This window comes from Misgurnus anguillicaudatus, chromosome 2 (genome assembly GCF_027580225.2).
Source record: "Misgurnus anguillicaudatus chromosome 2, ASM2758022v2, whole genome shotgun sequence".
Taxonomy (NCBI): domain Eukaryota; kingdom Metazoa; phylum Chordata; class Actinopteri; order Cypriniformes; family Cobitidae; genus Misgurnus; species Misgurnus anguillicaudatus.
The window spans coordinates 9,340,801-9,360,407 of record NC_073338.2 but is presented as its reverse complement, the minus strand read 5'-3'; the positions used below and the strand labels follow the sequence as shown (position 1 = coordinate 9,360,407).

Here is a 19,607-nt window from a genome sequence, read left to right as displayed (position 1 = left end):
ACAAGGAAAAATATTTTGTTAAAAACTCGTTTTTTTTTTTTTTTTTGCTTTGGTAAGTAAACAATTTCACCATCCATTGGCAACGCAAACAAACTTTTCATTTTTGTGACATCACTGTTAGGAAGCGCATGTGTCTGAGAGTGCAACTGCTGCAACAAAACCCTTCTCGAAATTTCTGCGAGTGATTTACTTAAAGGACGCACGTTAAAAACATGGCCACAAAAATCTTATTTCCATAATGGCTAACACAATCTAACAAAAGCAGCGCAAAATAGCATAGAGTTTAGGACATGCTTTATTAGGCATTCATTAATGTCACAAATACCAATAAATTGACAAACGCAAACCTTAGTAAATCTTGTTGCGTGATTAATTTAAATATTCTATTGCCATACATTTTGCATCTGAAAGGGAAACTCCTACGAATACATATGCAATAAGGTCAGTCGCAAATACAACTATTGTATGTCCACTCCATTTCAGTGCTATTTTCACTTTTAAAAAGGCAAAAGAGGCGTTTGAGCTGGCGCAAGCTTCTGGCATGTAGTTTTAATCAATCAAAATGTATTTATATGGTGCTTTTTTACAATGTTACATTGTTTCAAAGCAGCTTTACATGAAAATAGAAATAACAGAAAGCGGAAACCGAAGTCTTTAAAAGTAAACCAGCGTTATTCAACCACTAATCACAAATGTGGGAGACATAACAACAAAAACGCCTTTAACTCGACAGAGAAAAAACATCTGAAGGATCACCAAATACTAAAAACTACATTGGAAATACTTCACTTTCAGTAAAGGAAAATTGGTTTCCAAATGATGTGTAAAGGGAATTAAACGCATTAAAAAGCACATTAAGACTCAAAACAAGACAGGAATGGGTCCTCCAACAACAGTTATGCGGTCTGTATTCGGTATCCCATATCCACTCCATCTGTGGGCAGACCGGCCTGAAGACATAAAGGAAATTTACAGCGAATGCTAATAATATTTTTCACTTTTTAGGCCAGTATTTAATTCCAATGTAATAAGAAGAGCAGGATAGTTATATTGTTGCCGATGGCTTGTTTTCACGCCAACGGTTGTTTGGACACATTTCACAGGGTTTAAATGTCTTTGTGCTTAGTAAAGAGCAATTAGCTGGAAACCCTTAAAAAGGGTCACAGTATTTCTCTTGAATCTGCACAAACACATTTTCGACTGCGCTGGCATCTCTGGGTGTGTATATTACATTGAGTTAGATGACCTTTAACCTTCAATCCCTACTGAATCATTAGAGATGCATGAGGAGCTTTTCATCAATATCAGTGATTATGGATCCATGGGAGCTCCTCACACACACATCCAGTTTGTGTGCATTGTTTAAGCACATTTCTGTTGAAAAGCTCTTAGAAACAGCACAGACAAATGTGCATTTTATCTATCTGAAATATCTAAACTGTCTAAAAAAACACTGACATATAGATATCATCTGTCACCCATTTGTACATTATCACATAACAGAATGATCTGAATTGCTTGCATAATGGTCTTACTGCGACACTAAAGCTTTCTCAAAGCAACAAGAAGGTGGATTTTAATGAGATTTTATTGTAGTTCAAAAACAGATTTTTAACTCGTTCCCAGACAGCGTTTGTTTTTTAAAGTTGCCCGCCAGCAATTTTTGTGGTTTTCACAAAAGTTTCACAAACTGCCTTCCAGGAAAATTTTCTTCTAATATATATATATAATTTTCGATTCCGGTTCTCGGGTCGGTTTTTATACTCGATTCAGTTTTCGATTCCGGTTCTCGGGTCGGTTTTTATACTCGATTCTCGATTCAACTCAATGAATATAGATTTAATACAAATACTATATTAATAAAAAAGGAGTGAACAGCAGTATACAAGTGGGTAATTACTAAAAAGAAATTAAAAGCCACAACACAAATCGTCGTCATCTTGCTTGCGAAATCTAAAATGCTTCCATACTTCTGATTTTTATGTGAAAGTGGCATCAACGTCGATAAAGCACCTGAAACCGCCATTTTAAGCACTGAATGAATGAATGACAGGCTCGCCTCTCGCTCCTTGGTAACATCGCGCAAGGCAAAAAAGAGGGTGATATCTAGTGGAGAAGACTAGTAGGGGTGTCACAATTAATCGATTGTGCGATGAATCGCGATGAGGGGGTGGACGATTCTGCATCGATGCAGTAATAACCCATAATCGATTATAGCCTGCTGACGTCATTCGTCGCGTACAGGTATGTGGCGGTAGAAAAAATGGCAGAGGGTTGTGAGAAACGAGTGATAAAAAATGCACCGGGTATTTTAAAAGCCGATGTCTGGGCTCATTTCGGCTTCTATGAACATGCTGGTAAGCACGAACTGGACAAGACACACGCTGTGTGTAAGCCTGCCATGCACAAATAAAATATGTAGGCAATACCACTAATCTAAGAAACCACGTTAACCGTTTTCACCCCGAGCTGCTAAAGAATGCAAGTGTTGATAATGCTTTAATTGACAGTATTATGCACTTTTAGTTTTTCCTAATGTTTTAGTTTTAAATGCTGCTGTTGTTTGCTGTTTACAGAACAAGTTTGTCTTGTTTCCTATTAAGTAGTATACTTTAGTATACTTCTTGAAGAAAACAAAATACAAAGGAGTTCAAATACTGTATCTGACTTCTTACATTCATCAAAATAAATGTAGCAATGTGCAGTAATTAAAAAAAAGGATGCAATGCATCGTGATGCATCATGATGCATCGTAACATCGAATTGAATCGAATCGTTAACTTAATAATCGGAATCGAATTGAATCGAGGAACCAGTGAAGATTCACACCTCTAAAGACTAGTAATTAGATTAATGTAATCTTACGTTCAATGTTTGCGGAAATAAATATGAAAAAATGCTCTTTGAGAATCGATTTTGAATTGACCACGTTAAAAAAAGATTAATCGAAAGATCTATTTTTTGCCCAGCCCTAATATATATATCAGAAAAAAGTTTCATTATACCTTTATTTTTTCTCAGTTTATAAACTTTTAAATATGGGTATTTTTCTTCTAAAATATTTTTTTTTGCAAAACTTGAATAATTTTATTTTTGTGAAGAAATTTTGTTAGAGATCAGATTCAGAAGGATTATCAAAACATACACAAACTGTAAAATTAACAAATAATTTTTTTGCTTCTGTTTTTTATAAATTGGGTTTAAATTATTGTCTCTATTACAGATTTCCATAAAAACTCATCAGGAACACGTTTTTTTCCAGACAAATGTTTTCTCTTAATTGACGAGATAACTCGTCAATGGCGGGGAAAGAGTTAAAGACCCACCAAACTACTTAAAAATGCATAGCTGTGTTTGATGCACTGCCATAATTTTCTAAACAGGAAGTTAGGCTGGGGCTAGTGTCAGCTTCAGACGTCATGCCCATGAAACGTTGGCTAAATGTCTAATGCATATGGCACACTTGAGAAAAGTCGAAGTCAACTTCTGATTTGTTGAAATAAACCGGATTTCCGGGAGACGCGATTGTTGAGATTATTTTCGGTCCCCCGGGAAACAAAGCTCTGCCGTTCGATCGAGGAAGAGAAGCAGGTGTGTTTACTAGGGCTGTAACGATTAGGGATGTCCCGATCCGATCACATGATCGGAAATCGGCCCCGATCACGTGATTTCGGACTCGATCGGAATCGGACGTCACCTCCCGATCAAGACTCGGATACATATGCAGGGTTTAAAATCCATCAAGGTCTCGCTCTGCTCCGCGCCAGTGTACGCGCTGCGCTGGTTCGTGTGAACTGACAAGAAGAAAATAGGCTTGTTCGACTTCATGCGGCGTCACAAGAACCGGCAGCCGGATGACGTCAAAGTTCCGCGGGAGCGATTTAAAAGCAAACTCCTCCGTATGATTTCGCGGATCACTCGCGCGGTAGTTTGACGTCACCCGGCTGTCGATTGTTGCGGCCCCGCATGAAGTCGAGCAAGCCTATTGACGTGTTTTCATTCATAAGCTTCACACTCGTGCGTGCAAGGAACCCACGACAAAACCACGTTTTTACCGCTCATTTAAACGACGCGTTGATCGTTTTGTCACCATGTGCTCAGACGCAGCTCCGCGTCTCACTCAGAACCTCAAGAACGCGCATTCGCGCAGGATACTGGAGAGATGAGAGATAGAGAGAGAGGTAAGAATGGTGCCCATGTCGAAAAAGTCTAGAAACAAAGTATTAAGGTATGTATAGCCATGTCACTCATCTCATTACAATATGTTAACTAGATAACTGGATATAACTGATTGTATAGTTAATAAAATAATGTATTTTGATTATACAAATTAATTACGACCTAACTATAGGTATTTTTTAACTAACTGCTGACCAGCTTAGGGAATCTCTATGTCTATTTTATAAGACATATTGCTGAATCAGTATGTTGTTTTTCTTGTTAATTGAGTCTTTTTGGGTAGTCTATCTTATGCCTAGAATTAGTCAAGGAGGTTAAGTCTTATAACTTCCTTCAAAGTTTGATCAATTGTGCATAATGACATGTGCAACAAATGCATATAGGGTGTCAGACTCATAGATTTGCATAATTTAAAGTTCAGGTTTTAAAGTTTGGGTCAACATGTGGCACAGCTTTAAAACTGAAACTTATAAAATCCTATCAGAGGTACAAAATGTCATTGAAACACACCAGTGGCTTTGCTGTCATCAGGATTAAACATGCTACCCCTCGAACCCTCCCTCCCAACAGAGCATCCCCACAAAACAAATCCCAATTTAACCCCTGTATATATACCATAAATATTCTAATTATTTTTTAACACATCTATAATTATGCGCTGGCACAGAGTTAGACTCTTTTGACTCCACACAGAAACAGCAACGCGTGCGGCATGACATAAGGAACATCCTGGTTCTGTTTTTCGCTCTTCTTTATTCTTTTTTATGTATTATGGAAGTATCGGATCGGGACTCGGTATCGGCAGATACTCAAAATCAAATGACTCGGACTCGGACTCGAGGGCAAAAAAACCTGATCGGGACATCCCTAGTAACGATTAATTGTGTGTTCCATTAAAGCAGTGTTTCTCAAACTTTTTCAGCCCAAGGACCACTTTATCTTCCAATTTTTTTCTGAGGACCACCTAACAGGATCCCACTCTAACACGCGCCCCAAAAAACAACAAAATCGGAAGGATAAGCTAAACTTAAGTTTAATATGCAACTGTTTCAAGTCAAAAACTAATTTTTTTAACACAAATGCAATGCTATGTTCAGAAATTATTATATGAATTTTATTTCATTTGAAAACGTAAATGTGAAATGAGTTGCAGCTTCATATGAAAAATCTACTTAAATAAGTGACGATTGTATAAACACCTAGTTTAGGTCATCTTTTGGCAGACCACTGGGGGGGTTTGGCGGACCACACTTTAAGAATTACTGCATTAAAGATGCCTGTCTGAAATCGATTCTAAATCGCAAGGCTGCAATTCTGTGTTTCATGAACAGCTTGTGCGTGTACTACGGCATTTGGTCAGTAGGAAGTCCTTATCAATCTAAAATCATTACGAGTTGCATTTAAAAAAGCAACACTCGTTAAACAAAATCATTCAAAATATTCTTTATTATCATGAAAATACCTGAAACAATTTTAAGAACAGCGATATAAATATTCCTGTAGACATTTCCTGGAATAGCGTTCTTCTGTGGCACAAAGGGATTTTCTGCACGAGAGCGCCCCCTGGCGTTCGGATGTGCAGGGATTTCACCGTAATTCATTCAAATTCATTCATTGAGTAAACGCGCATTTGCATGATTAATCGGTACACCCCTAGTGTTTACGTGGGAAATGAGCAGATATCATGATCAGCTAAACATTGAATTCTCAAAAATATGCGACATAGACTCTGTAAAAGACGTCAAGGAGTTTTGCTTAAGGCATTCAGTGGAGTCAAAAATAGATGTTTTGACAGGATTTGGGAAGAGTATTATTTTCCAAGCCTGTCCGACTCTTTGTCAGCATCTCGTATCGATTATGGAATATCAGGTTAAGTACCTAACTGAGAAAGGATATCAGCCGTATGTGGGCAAACATGAAACAACGACGCTAACATCGCAGCTGGCCGCTTTAGTCTTGTCTTCGGTTCTCCTGAATTCCTTGTAGGTGTTAAAAAGTGGAGAGATATGCTTCAAACAGATGTTTACCAGGAGCGTGTGGCTGTTGATGAAGTGCACACCGTTGTTTTATGGTGAGTAATGTTGTTTATTTAGATGCTTGCGGCTGGTTATTTTTATGACTGACTTGTTGCACGCCGGTCTGTTGTTGTGGGCACATTTTCACGCCCCGAAACGTGACTCTAGATATTACTTACTGTGAGTGCTTGTTTGAACGTCGGTGTCAAACAAAAGCTGGCATGAATAAGAGACTAGGTTGGGGCATACAAAGTAAAGGCCTTTGAAAATAGCAAATAGGTTTTAGTTTACCTCACAGCTTGGAATCGAATGAGATGTGCGTAATGATGTCATAAAAATCGTTGATCCAATATGTCCGAAGTGATAGACTTTGAGTTTTGCCAATGTTTTGAAGCACACTTGTTTATAGACATCCTTAAGGCTCACACATTTATACTTAAAGCCAAAAAACATTCATTTTATTTCATGGGGACTTTAATGATATAATGACAGTACTTATGTTGTTCCTGGTAGCCTGCTGTTGCTATAGTAATTTCAGGCGTCTGTGATTTCTGTTCATGCATATCTATTTGGTGTCAGCAGGGTGTAAATATGCACTCTGACTTGTAATCAGTGGTTAATCGTTGTTAAAACACTCCTCATTTATACTGGGTTAAATGCTTGATTCTGATTGGCCGACAGACGCTCTAAGGTGCTAAGTTATTTTCTCAGTTGTGCTCAGTAATTAAACAGATCCACAGTAGTCTGTTGGGCATATAACTTTATTTTATAGTAGCCTGCTATAGTTAAAGACCTGGACAATGGCGTTGGGCAACCGAAAAAGATCATTTTGATTTCTTAAAGGGATAGTTCACCCGAAAATGAAAAATCTGGCATCATTTACTCACTCGACTTGCATGTTGTTACAAACCTGTATTCATTTCTTTGTTCTGATCAACACGAATAAAGATATTTTGAGGAATGTTCCTAAACAGTTTGTGAGCCCCATTCACTTCCATTGTATTCTTTTATCCTACTATGTAAGTCAATGGGGCTCATTATCGGTTTGGTTCCAAACATTCCTCAAAATAACTTCCTTTGTGCACATCAAAACAAATAAATGTATACAGGTTTGTAACAAAATGCGAGTGAGTAAATGATGCCAGATATTTCATTTTTGGGTGAACTATCTCTTTAAATGTGCAAGCGTGCTCATCCAATCAGATTTCAGAGGTACTTTATAAATGTTTTATAAATGACACTCTGATTTAAATGTGTATTAAAGACAATGCTTTGTATTCATTACTGCTAATTGTGTTATTTTAAATACGTAAAACTGACTTATGTCTGACTGAAAACTAACCTGCTGATATAAACCAGCACATTGTTATTAGCGAGGGGGGCATGCACTTACCCTCAGCAGGGGCGGAGATTAAAGGACCAGGTTCCTCAGGAAATGAGCAGGCAGCCAATTGGAGAACAGCAAAGATCCATAAGGAGGCAGTCATGGTTGCCATGGCAGCAACACACCGGGGCTGAGAAGACAACAGATGAGAAATATTATTAAAAAAAAACACTGACAGTGAACAAATATCAAACCTCCATTCAAAGCCTTAATAAAAGGCCTCACTGTCTACATAGCCAGCGACCTTGTCAGTAAGCATCTTATATGAAAAAACGACTTGAAGGTCTATTTTTGGGCAAATAACAATGTTACAGTTCCTGATACACAATGTGACTCCTTATCAGCTCAACCAGTGCTGGAAATGCAAAGGTCATGGGTTCGAGTCCACAATAAATATACATTTATATTACATTATAACGCTTTTGGCAGATGCTTTGATCCAAATAGACTTACTGTGCCGTACAAACTATAAATATAAATAGTTTTAATCAGATGTGTGTTCTACTGTGTAGACCTTGAATGCATTGTATATCTCCTTGGGTAAAACTGCATAAATGTAAATTATTAATCATACACAGAATCGCATATTCGACAACCCAAGATGTCTCATGCACTTTATCAGTTCATTATATTTTCTAAAGCATCAAAATGCACAGGCGACTCCACATGTGGCCACGAGGCGAAACAGAAGCTTTCTGTTCTGCGACATCTGACATTTATTTAAGCATTTCATGAGGCTACAAAAACCACAACTACCTGTCTACGAAGCCAAAGCAGACTTTCGGGATTTTAACGGGTGTCTGTCTACGCGCGAGCGTAAGTGGGAAATAAAACGCTTTAACAAAAGCTTTCATCTCCGACAATCAGTTCTTCCTTCAGACACAAACCAGATGAGAGTTGCGAGGGCTTTTGATTCACAGACAACCCACAATGACCGCAGAGACCTGAGACCACACACGCGCTCAAAGACGCGCACTGCAATTCATCTTTAGCACCTTCTGCATTGGGTCTATGGGAGAAGGAGTGACCGGCCGCTAAAGAGAAAGGAAGACAATGATCCAACATCTGTGCTTTTTATTTCCACCCTCATTTTTCAGCGTCCCCCTTTTTGTTTCTCTACCAGCGTGATTGCTGTAATTGGATAATTTATGACAGCGTGCCGGCCCTCTTTATTCCAGCAGATTACTGACACAAACACACGCGACTGTGCACCAGCACCAGACTAACTTAAATGAAGATCGAGAGCCTGGAGATCGTTCTTATTCTGGTGAGGACGCTACAGTTGGAAAGATGAGGGCTTTGTGTTTTGAGAAAGATCTTAAATATTATTAAGCAGTACACACCAAATGCGAATTCAACTATTTGTGCGAGCAGATTAAATACAAAGTCAATGCAAACCCAGCTAACAATTTTACGTTATAAAACAATCCCGGAACGTTTCACTTAAGTTTTCAAAACTTTATTTAACATTCTTAGAGATTAAACGTTAAAAACATCCAGTTTTTTAACGTTGTATTAACATTATTCACAACAGCTTTAGAACAGTTCGGTATGTTGTTATATTAATATTCTAAGAACGTTTTCTTAACGTTTAAATTAGGTTATAAAACAATGTTTTTTTACGTTGTTTTTTAGATATTGTATTAACCTTATAGTTTATGGTTATGAGAGCGTTATTTAAAATGTTTTTAGAACAGTTTAGTCTGTTGTAATAATGTTTTAAAAATATTTTTTAAACATTATATAAACATTCCATTTGCCATTATATTAATGTTCTAAGAACGTTTTCTTTACTTTCAGATTCGATTATAAATAAAATTTTTCTTGGTGCATTAAAAACATAGTTTTTTAGACATTGTATTAACCTTATTTTTTTGGTTATGAGAGCGTTATTAAAAACGTTTTTAGAACGTTACATTACCTACGCAATTCAATACTAATGTATCTAGAAAGTTCCACTAACAACGCAATTATAACGTTTGCAATGCTACCGTTTAACAACGCTACATTAACTTTGAAACGTTACCATTGCGTAGGTAATGTTTTTAAAACGTTCTGCTAATGATGTAATTATAATGTTTCTAATTCTAACATTTTAAGAATGTTACATTACCTACACAATGGTAACGTTTTCAATACTAATGTATTTAGAAAGTTTCACTAACAACGCAATTATAACGTTTGCAATGCTACCTTTTTAAGAACGTTACATTACCTATGCAATGGTAAAGTTTTCAATACTAATGTATTTAGAAAGTTCAAATAACTATGCAATTATAACGTTTGCAATGCTATCGCTTTAAGAACATTACATTACCTACACAATGGTAACGTTTATAATACTAATGTATTTAGAAAGTTCCACTAACAACGCAATTATAACATTTGCAATGCTACCGTTTTAAGAACGTTACATTACCTACAGAATGGTAATGTTTTCAATACTAATGTATTTAGAAAATTCCACTATCAACGCAATTATAACGTTTGCAATGCTACCGTTTTACATTAGTACATATGTAACGTTCTTAAAACGGTAGCATTGCAAACGTTATAATTGCATTGTTAGTGGAACTTTCTAAATACATTAGTATTGAAAACATTACCATTCTGTAGGTAATGTATTTAGAAAGTTCCACTAACAACCCAATTATAACGTTTGCAATGCTACCATTTGAAGAACGTTACATTACCTACAAAATGGGAACGTTTTTCAAAGTTAATGTTTTTAAAACGTTCTGCTAATGATGCCATTATCACATTTCTAGTGCAAACGTTTTAAGGACGTTTATCAATTGCAGATAACGCTCTTCTAACGTTATTGCAAGAACGTATTTTGAAGAGAACCTTTAGAGAACGTTAGCCAAAGTTGCTGGAATGTTCCCTGTTAGCTGGGAAATGCAAATAGACGCAATCTCACACAAATGATTCGAATTGGATATGTGCTATTCCTCTCAAACGCATCTTTGCGCAAATTGATAATATTCAACTCAAGTGAAAAATTCGCATGACACAAAGTTAAATCTCACAAGTAATCTAGAGCGAGGAACGTGATGCTTTGCGTTATGTGTGTATGCAGCATAAAGTGTACGAATGCATCTGAGAGGCATAAAGTAAGACATAAAGATATCGTCAGGAAAAAAATAATAAATATATTCGATCAGTTAAATGTAAAAGCATTTTTATGATATAAACTACAGTATAAGTTTTAAATCTCTGAGAATTCTAAGAAGTTTCTCTATTACAGATCTGTCAACTTTCAACAAGTCTTGAGCTATAAATTTATTATCACTAAAATGAGATGAAACAACGAGTTATGAAATAAAGACATCTCTAGAGAGAGGATGAATCGAACGGCACGAGAGAAACAGACAACTAATTGAAAGGCATCTGGATGCCTTCGGTGTAAAGTTTCAAAATTAATATCATGCCGTCTGAGGCTTCAAAATTCACAAGCCAGAAATCCTGCTCAAAGCCATTAGCGAAAGAAACTAATACTCAATTAGCATGTGCAAACACAATGTTTATACACTGCACAGACAACACAAACAACATTGTCAAAATATTAAGGGGTAGTATCCTATTCTGTTTTATCTGGAGTGGAGTGCATGGTATATTACGGCTGGCGTCACTATTACACTTAAGGTTAGGAAATTAAACAAACAAGTTTCATACTACACATAAATGTTGCCTCGTGCTTGTGCTATTATAATCAAACAGACTATTTTTGTGTAACAAGTACATTTTAAAGTGATAGTTCACCCAAAAATGTACCCAATTGTTGATCTAAACCTGTATGATTTTTTGTTTTTTGATGAACACAAAAGAAGATATTTTAAGGAATGATGCACACAGCTGATTGTAACCATTGACTTCCATAGTAGGATAACAAATATTATGGAAGTGTGTGACAAATGATGAAGATGTTTTGATAAATGATGGTAAGCACACAGTTGACGTTTCTTGTTGAATAATATTTGGTTTCCTACTATGAAAGTCAATGGTTACAATCAACTGTGTGCTTACAATCATTTATCAAAATATCTAATAAAATAAATTCATACAGGCTTAAAAAACATGAGGATGAGTAAATTATGACAAAATTTTCATTTTAGCTACACAAATTGCATGTGTTAAATCAAGTGCAAACAGTGCAAGAAAAAACACATTGCAACAACAATATCATATACTTTAAGAAAGGTGCATAAAAATATATAACAAAAATGTCATACAGATGAAGCAACCTCAACCATATCAACAGATTTATGGCTGATTCAAAAGTAACCATGCAAACATTTTTGCACAGGTAAGCATTAGTTAAATTTTTATACAATGTAAAAAGTCTTGCTTTGCTGCACCAAAATCATATTTTTTACTCTTTCCACTTACAATTAAACAATCTGTATCTTGAAGACGAATATTTATATGATTTCAGTATGGACTGAATAACATCTTTGTGAAATGAGTAAAAATATTACTTACTGGTTGTGGATTTCCTGTCAGATCCATAATAGCTGTGCGTGTTACATTGTGACAAACAATCCGTGTGAAAACACACAAATAGAGATTTCCCAATTTGCTTTTTGCAGCTCAGTTTTGTTGCGGACAGACTGTAGAGAGTGTTTTGAACTCATCAAACCCCAACATCTTAAAAGAGCAAAGCAAATCCGGTTTTCCATGATGTGACCCCTTTAAGCATCAGAAGAGAGTGTGCGCGTCTTTACGTTTACAGGCTGTTTATGAGAGGACACTAAAAGGACAAAAAGACTGGTGGGCACATACAGCTCCTTAATACCCTACTATATCTCCTAAAGAAACCATTCATTGTCTGGAGCCTTCAAAACCCCTCTCTCTCTCTCTTTAATCTCTCTCACCCCCCACTCCGTTCCAGTCTTAACCCTTGTGCCTAGAGGAAAGTTCAAAGGTCAGGATAGGTATCCTCCCATCGGGTCCTGTAACCTCGAACGCGTTTCCCCTACAAAACACGTCTGTAATTTGGTTTAAGGAGGTCGTGACCAAGCCAGAGACACATTACGTTTGGTGATAGCTTTAAATTAAGCCTAATAGGCAGTGATATCACCTCAATTGTTCCTTGTTAATGGAACGCACACACACACACACACCTCACAAACGCTCTCACTTCCTTTCTCTCACACACTGAGCAACGAGGTCTGAATAACACTGAAAGGGTCCAAGTCTCTGTTGGCAGGCTAGCAGCCGTGACAATGAAAAGCTTGAAACAGCAGTCTGAGATGGAAATCCCTTCATAATGCCCGTCCAAAGCAAATGACGTCATAACTTGGGACAATGTCGGGAATGTTGCTGAGGTTAACCCTGTCTATCCGCTAAGCTGAGAAGTGCCTTGAGATTGAGCCTCACCAAAGCATCGTGAACTAAGACCACAAAATACAGGAATTCATTACTGAAATAAAAAATTACTTCCAGTAGATAAAGATAAGATTAAAGTACTCAAGACCGATCTTGAGTCACAAGAGCATTTTTTTAGGGTCTTGTCTCATTTGGACTCTGCCTTGTCTTGGTCTCAGACTAAAGCCCGCGATACACATTTTTACGTGCGCACGAGTCTGCACAGCTTTCAGGGGATACTCATCGCAGCTACGCATTCGACATGTACGCAATACACATGATTTCTTATTCAAATTATTACTCTACCAGGCCGTCAGCACAGCACTGATTTGGCGACATTTACAGTACATTAAAACATTAGGATAGGTGAAGAAAAGTAGCCGATCCACCATTGCAAACAAAGTTTACAACAATAAAACAAAGAACAGAAATCAAACATTATGGTAACGAACATGCTCCACAGCTTTCTGTTCTTGGAAGAAGTAAAAATTAAAGAAGAAAAACGATAGTGTGTGTCCAAATGCTGTCTATTTCCTTTGTATAATTGTTTGTAGTCGAGTGTTCTGTTTAAATATTTTCACGCGCATGCTGTTTTGGGCTGCACGCGGACCCTCCTGATGACGAAAATGACATCATGCGGCAGTATACCTTCGGCTTTAGTCGTCTCTGAATTTTATTTCAAGACCACATCTGCGGACAAATCACTAAACTGTTGGTGCTTTATCTGATTTATTTGTTAACATGTGATTGGATGAAGAGCTTCATGCTTAAAATCCAGTTAATAATTTATTTCAAATTTGATTCCTTTTGTTTTCGCTTTGTTGCGGGTCAAAAACGAATTGGGGTCAGTACTGATAGCCTCGTGGTTAGTGCGCCGACATATAATGCCAGTGTGCTCACGGTGACCCGATTTCGATTCCCGTCTTGGAGAACCTTTGCTAATCCCGATCCAAACTAATACGTTTCTTAAAAATCTCCTGCATTCTGTCGAAATAAAGCCCCTATAACATAACTAAATAAAAATGTTTAAAAAAATGAATGCGGAACGTGTAAAAATGTTGTTAACAAAATTTATAAAAATGGCCACAAAATGGAAATTTATGATTGACATTTAGACAAAATTTGAAACAAATATGTCTGCTTTATTTCGGTAATTAAATAGTTCCTCAATGTTCGCATTTGTTTGCTTAAAATGAAAATACTTTTGTCTTTCTTGGTTTCAGCCCTATAAAGGGGACATATCATGAAAATCTGACTTGGAAAAATAGGTCATTGAATTTTGGCTCCCCTTGTGATGTCAGAAAATGGATAATACCGCCCCTTAATCAGCAATATCCAACAACAGCACTGCCATTTAGTGCAGAGATCAGCTTATTTACATTTAAAAGAACACACCCAAAACGTCACATTTTTCCTCACACCTACAAAGTGGCCATTTTATATAATAAATTATTTATATGGTATTTTTGAGCTAAAACTTCACATACATTCTCTGGGAACACCAAAGATTTATTTGACATCTTAAAAAAGTGAAATGCCCCCTTTAAAGTCTTGGTCTTAACCAACATCCGTGGTATAATCACAGAATATTCTGTGACAGATCTCCGCATTTTTCCGTGTCCGTACCACGGACTTTCTTTTTCCGAGTCAGTTTCAAGTATTGGTTACTCAGTTGTTTTTCCTATTTTTAAACCATTGGCGCATGGGTTTGGGGCTAGATTTGGGGTTTGGGTTAGGATGTCACTTTAACTATTGGTTTATACTATTTTTTCCGGACTTTTAATCAATTGTCGCCTGACGTTAGGGTTAGAGTTGGGTTTAGGTAAGGATGTCATTATATGTAAAACAAAGTCGTTCTAACCCCAAACCCACACGACAATAGTAAGAAAATAGGAAAAACAATTGAGTAACCAATACATGAAACTGACACGGAAAAGAAAGTCCGTGGTACGGACATGGACAAATGCGGAGATTCGTGAAAATGACACGGATAAATGAGCAAAATATTCTGTGACTATACCATGGAAATTCCTACCCAGTCTCACAAGGTTTCGTTATATAGTCACGTCATTTTTTGATTCTTTTTTCGTGATATTATCACAAATTCCTGTTTCGTGTGATTATCACGTATTGGTTATGTATTGGTTATTGCTTTTTTCCTATTTTCAAACCATTGTCGTTTCGGTTTAGGGTAAGATTTGGTGCTTGCATTAAAATGTCACTTTATGTATTGGTTTAGACTATTTTTCTGATTTTTTTTATATGTCGGCTGGTGTTAGGGTTAGAGTTGGGCTTGGGTAGGAATGTCATTTTAAAATCTAACCCTAAACCGAAGCGACAATGGTAAGAAAATAGGACAAAACAGTTACAAATATGTAACAAAAATGTGACAATCACACGAAAACTGGAATTCGTTATACGATCACGAAAAAATGCGAAACTTTCTGATAATATCACGAAAAAAGAATCAAAAAATTATGTGACTATATGACGAAATTTTGTGAGACTGGGCTGGGAAATTCGTGAGATATTGGTCTTGACTACAACACTACACTTATACAGGTCCTTTACAATGCCATAGACGAATCATTTTAGGCTGAATGGTACCATAAAAAACCGTTAACATCTGAAGAACCTTTCTGTTTTAAAAACAAATTTGTAGTGAAAAAAGATTCTTTAGATTTAAAAATGTATTATATTATACTGTATAAAGTACCTCTAACTTTAATCTGTTGTTGAAATCTCAGAACGTGATTATTCTGATGGATTGAAGCCAAAGGCGTAGATTTGGTTTGAACATGTGGTGATACATGTGTTTTCATTATTCATTGTGTAAATATTGTGGGTTTGGGGGGAGGGATGCTAGTTTTGATTATTAGTTGGTAACCCCCTCATTCTCCCCCGTAAACTACATTCCTGATTGGAGCACTTTATCTTTAGACCCTCAAAACCAACCAACTAAAGATAAATAAACACCTGACAAACAGCACAGATCAAAGAGACTATCTTCTTCTATCAATGCCCTTTTGATAATTCAACAATCGCTTTCTTACCATTTACATAACATAGCAAAAGTCTGAAACCATCAAAAGTACGTCTCAAAGGTCAGAAACTCAAAGCTTAACATTTGTCAGACCAATAAAATAAACCGCAGCGACTGCTACCCCCGACATCCCGCTGTCCACAAACAATCCAGAGAGTGCCGTACGGCATTTAAACACAAACCAGGAGAGCTCGATATTTTCGTATGGGGTCTCCTGAGGCATCTTCTCGTGCCTACATAAATACACACAGGATGTCATAGCTCAGTCGGGTCCGAGCGCTTTGTCAGCGTGCTTCAGACTCTCTGCTGGTGACCTCTTTATATGGTCTGTGGTAGGTGAGGCTTAACACTGTGGAAACAAGCACAGCTCTGTGTTTGATAATGAAGGCAGGCTCTGTTCTTGTGTTTTTAATGAAGGACTAATGGATAGAGTGAGATGGCCTGGTGAGATATCGCACATGAACAAAAATAATGTAGAACAAGAACAAGGTTGCGATACGAACGATAGATCAATCAGATCAGTCCACACGATGCTGCTGTTTGCTCTACCACCATTATACGCAAAACCATCCGCAAAAGAATATGGATGTAATTGCAAATAGTTCATTTGATGTGCTGTCACATATCTCATATACATCATTTATTTACCTCAGAAGACATACATATTATTAACCCACTCAAGTTATTTGGACGACTTCAATGATGGATGGATGTGCTTTTTAAAGCTTCACCATGTTGGTTCCCATATAAGAAAGATAAGATAATTGGATTTTTAATGAAGAAAACTCATAAACTGGGGTCCAGTATAGTGATGGGGACACTGTACTGTCAAAACGCACCGTCCTTCAGATAAGACGTTAAACTGAGGTCCTGACTTGTGTGGTTGTTAAAAATCCCAGGGTGTCTTTCGAAAAAGAGTTGGGGTGTTGCCGGCATCCTGGCCAAACTTGCCCATTGGCCTAATAATCACCCTCTCATACACTGATTGGCTATATCACTCAGTCTCCTCTCCACTAATAAGCTGGTGTGTGGTGGGTGTTCTGGTGCAATATGGCTGCTGTCGCATCATCGAGGTGGATGCTGCACATTGGTGGTGGTTGAGAAGAATCCCAATTTCATATTTAAAGATGCAGAAAAGTGCTATATAAATGTAACAAATGACATATTAGGGTATAGTCTCACAGATTCTCATCTGACAGCAATAACAGCGCGTTTTAAGGTGCCAAGAATAGCTTAACCTCTTAAGACCTGTGCTTTGATTTGCCTCTTTTTGTTCAGATTTTATTTGGGGATAGGAAGAACCAATAAATATAATAACCAAATATTATTTTTTGAACATGAAGTAGTGTAATTGTCCAGGTTCCAGTTACACAGAATTAAGTATTATGGTGCAAACAACAAAAAATTTAATGTCGACATATGTGGACACATGGTGTATGGACAAACGTTGGTTTTACCTGTTCGCAACATCATCGAAATCCAGTTCTCTGAAAAGTCCTTTGAGGTGTATATGTGTGGTGGGCTACGGTTTCAATCATTCATTGAAGCTCAGTTCTCACCTTGTTTTTTCAAAATGTCTGAGGGTCGCAAGAAAAAAAGTGTCTACAAATTGTATGACAAGAAGACAAAGGCCTCTGAAGAAAGAAACAAGACCAGAGTGTTTTTTGGAGAATATTTCACACATTGGCGTGCGCTAAAAGCACAGGTTTGGCTTCCCACTGATTTCTCAGTCGCGAAGTTTCTACTCGACAGGTAAAGTTTGGCATGCTATTTGGAGAATCCATTTAAAATCACTGCTAGTAAAAGTTGACGTTAGCTATGATTAGCGATGCTAGCCCTGGCACAAGTCACAAACCGCGCAGACAAGGAAAACATGCCGACAACAACTTGTAAACAGAGCGAGGAGAAGAACTGGGCTCCTGCCTGCTCTCGCGCGCGCGCACGCGTTTAATAGGCGTTCCCTCTTGGGAGCAGGTGGAGTGTTGTGCATGTGCATTTTTTTTTTAAAGTGGAGGTGCAGTTTTAAAACCTTTAATACCTTTAAAATAAAAAAAATTATGTATGAAAAATATATACACAGTAAAGTTGCCAGAGCCCCCTGGTGGTCCAGTGTCCTGGGCACTTGCCTAATAGGCCTGTGCATCTAATTTTAATATTTAACATTTTTAATATGATAAAACAGGCTTTATACGGGGAAAAAAGGCACAAGATATGCAGAACAGCAAATGTAAATCTCTACAGTTCGGTATGTGCGCAAAAACTTGTCACATGCAAGTGAAAAAGAGTGTTTGAAACTCATAGCAGCAGATTCAAGCAGTTGTAGTTGTGTACTTGTAAAATTATTTGTGTGAAAACATCCGACACATATATAACTCTCATTGCATAAATGCACATGCTGTTTTGCAAATGTGCAATTTTTGATGCAGGTGCTCAAATGTGTTTTGCATCATATTCACTGCAACAAATGTAACCAAAAACAGTGTGCGAGTTTCTGAATCTGTGATTCGTAAAACAGCATTTGTGCAGCTGCACTGAAGGATTCATGAAGTTATAACTGTTGTGTTTGAGGTTTGTATTTTTGAGAAAAATATTTTCGTCTGACTTCAACTTTACTTATGCACATGTGTGGCTCATCTTTACAACTACAAATTCCACTGTCACAGGTGCTCAGGTATTTTGCACCAAAAACACCTTCATACTTAAACCTTCATACTTGCATTATCATTTTATAATTTTATCATTTTGGATAAAGCATCTGCCAAATACATAAATGTAAGTAGTAAAAGAAGTAAGATTTTCTTTGAACTAACCCACTAAATGTCTCCCTGCTCTACCTACTGATTAGCTTACGGCTGTTGAGAATCAGATTTATTCATTAATGCATTTTCCAATATGAACCATCAGTGTTCAGAATGTCAAACAGTGGATGTGATGGGGTCGCAGTGATGAGCTCATTACAATTCATACGAACACAAATCTCTCACCTACTGCTGGAGTCCACAGAAACTCACAGATATAACAGCCACATAGCATGCAGGAATAGATAACAAGTAGCTACTAAAAATGTATCATGGTTTTACCATGGTTTCCTGTGGCTTGCTGGTGAGAGATGTGCTATTACTCTTCTAGAATTAATATGTTCCCCCAACAGACTATAAAACAAGGGAATAAAGACTTTTATGGAAGATCCTGAGCCAGTCTATGGACCAGATACAGTATACCTCACTGGCATCACTTACATTTTCTATACAAAACTACTCTAGATATGTATCACTGTGATCCAATGGTTTTTTTTATATACATACCGTATTTTTCTGTCTATAAGCCGCTGTATTTTTTCATAACTTGGCTGGTGCTGCGTCTTATAGTCAGGTGCGCCTTGTAAGTCAGTATGAATTACTTTTGACATTTACAAAGCAAGAGACAACCATTTTCATTTACAGCCGTGAGAGTCCGCTATATGCTGCTTCTGTATTTATGTAATTCAATGGATTCAGTGATGTGGAATGATGAGTATGCGAACTTTACGCTAGTTGGCTTGTTCGGTTAATTTAGTCTATTCAACCTTCCAGGTAAGTTCTGTATGTTATGGTTAATCGTTTAAATAACTGCTAATATT

General features: G+C 37.2%; 1 protein-coding gene across 3 annotated transcripts in view; it reads right to left on the bottom strand.

Moving 5' to 3' along the window:
- The window catches only part of sema6ba (sema domain, transmembrane domain (TM), and cytoplasmic domain, (semaphorin) 6Ba), a 194,653-nt gene that overhangs the window by 95,446 nt on the left and 79,600 nt on the right, over positions 1 to 19,607 (bottom strand). For 2 of the 3 annotated variants that reach the window (XM_055201303.2, XM_055201304.2), the window contains one exon: positions 7,588 to 7,708. In XM_055201303.2, coding sequence (XP_055057278.1) covers positions 7,588 to 7,708 — 121 coding nt within the window. Of the gene's footprint in view, positions 1 to 7,587; positions 7,709 to 12,060; positions 12,643 to 19,607 lie in introns of those variants that run through there. The other variant, XM_055201301.2, reaches the window with a different exon arrangement.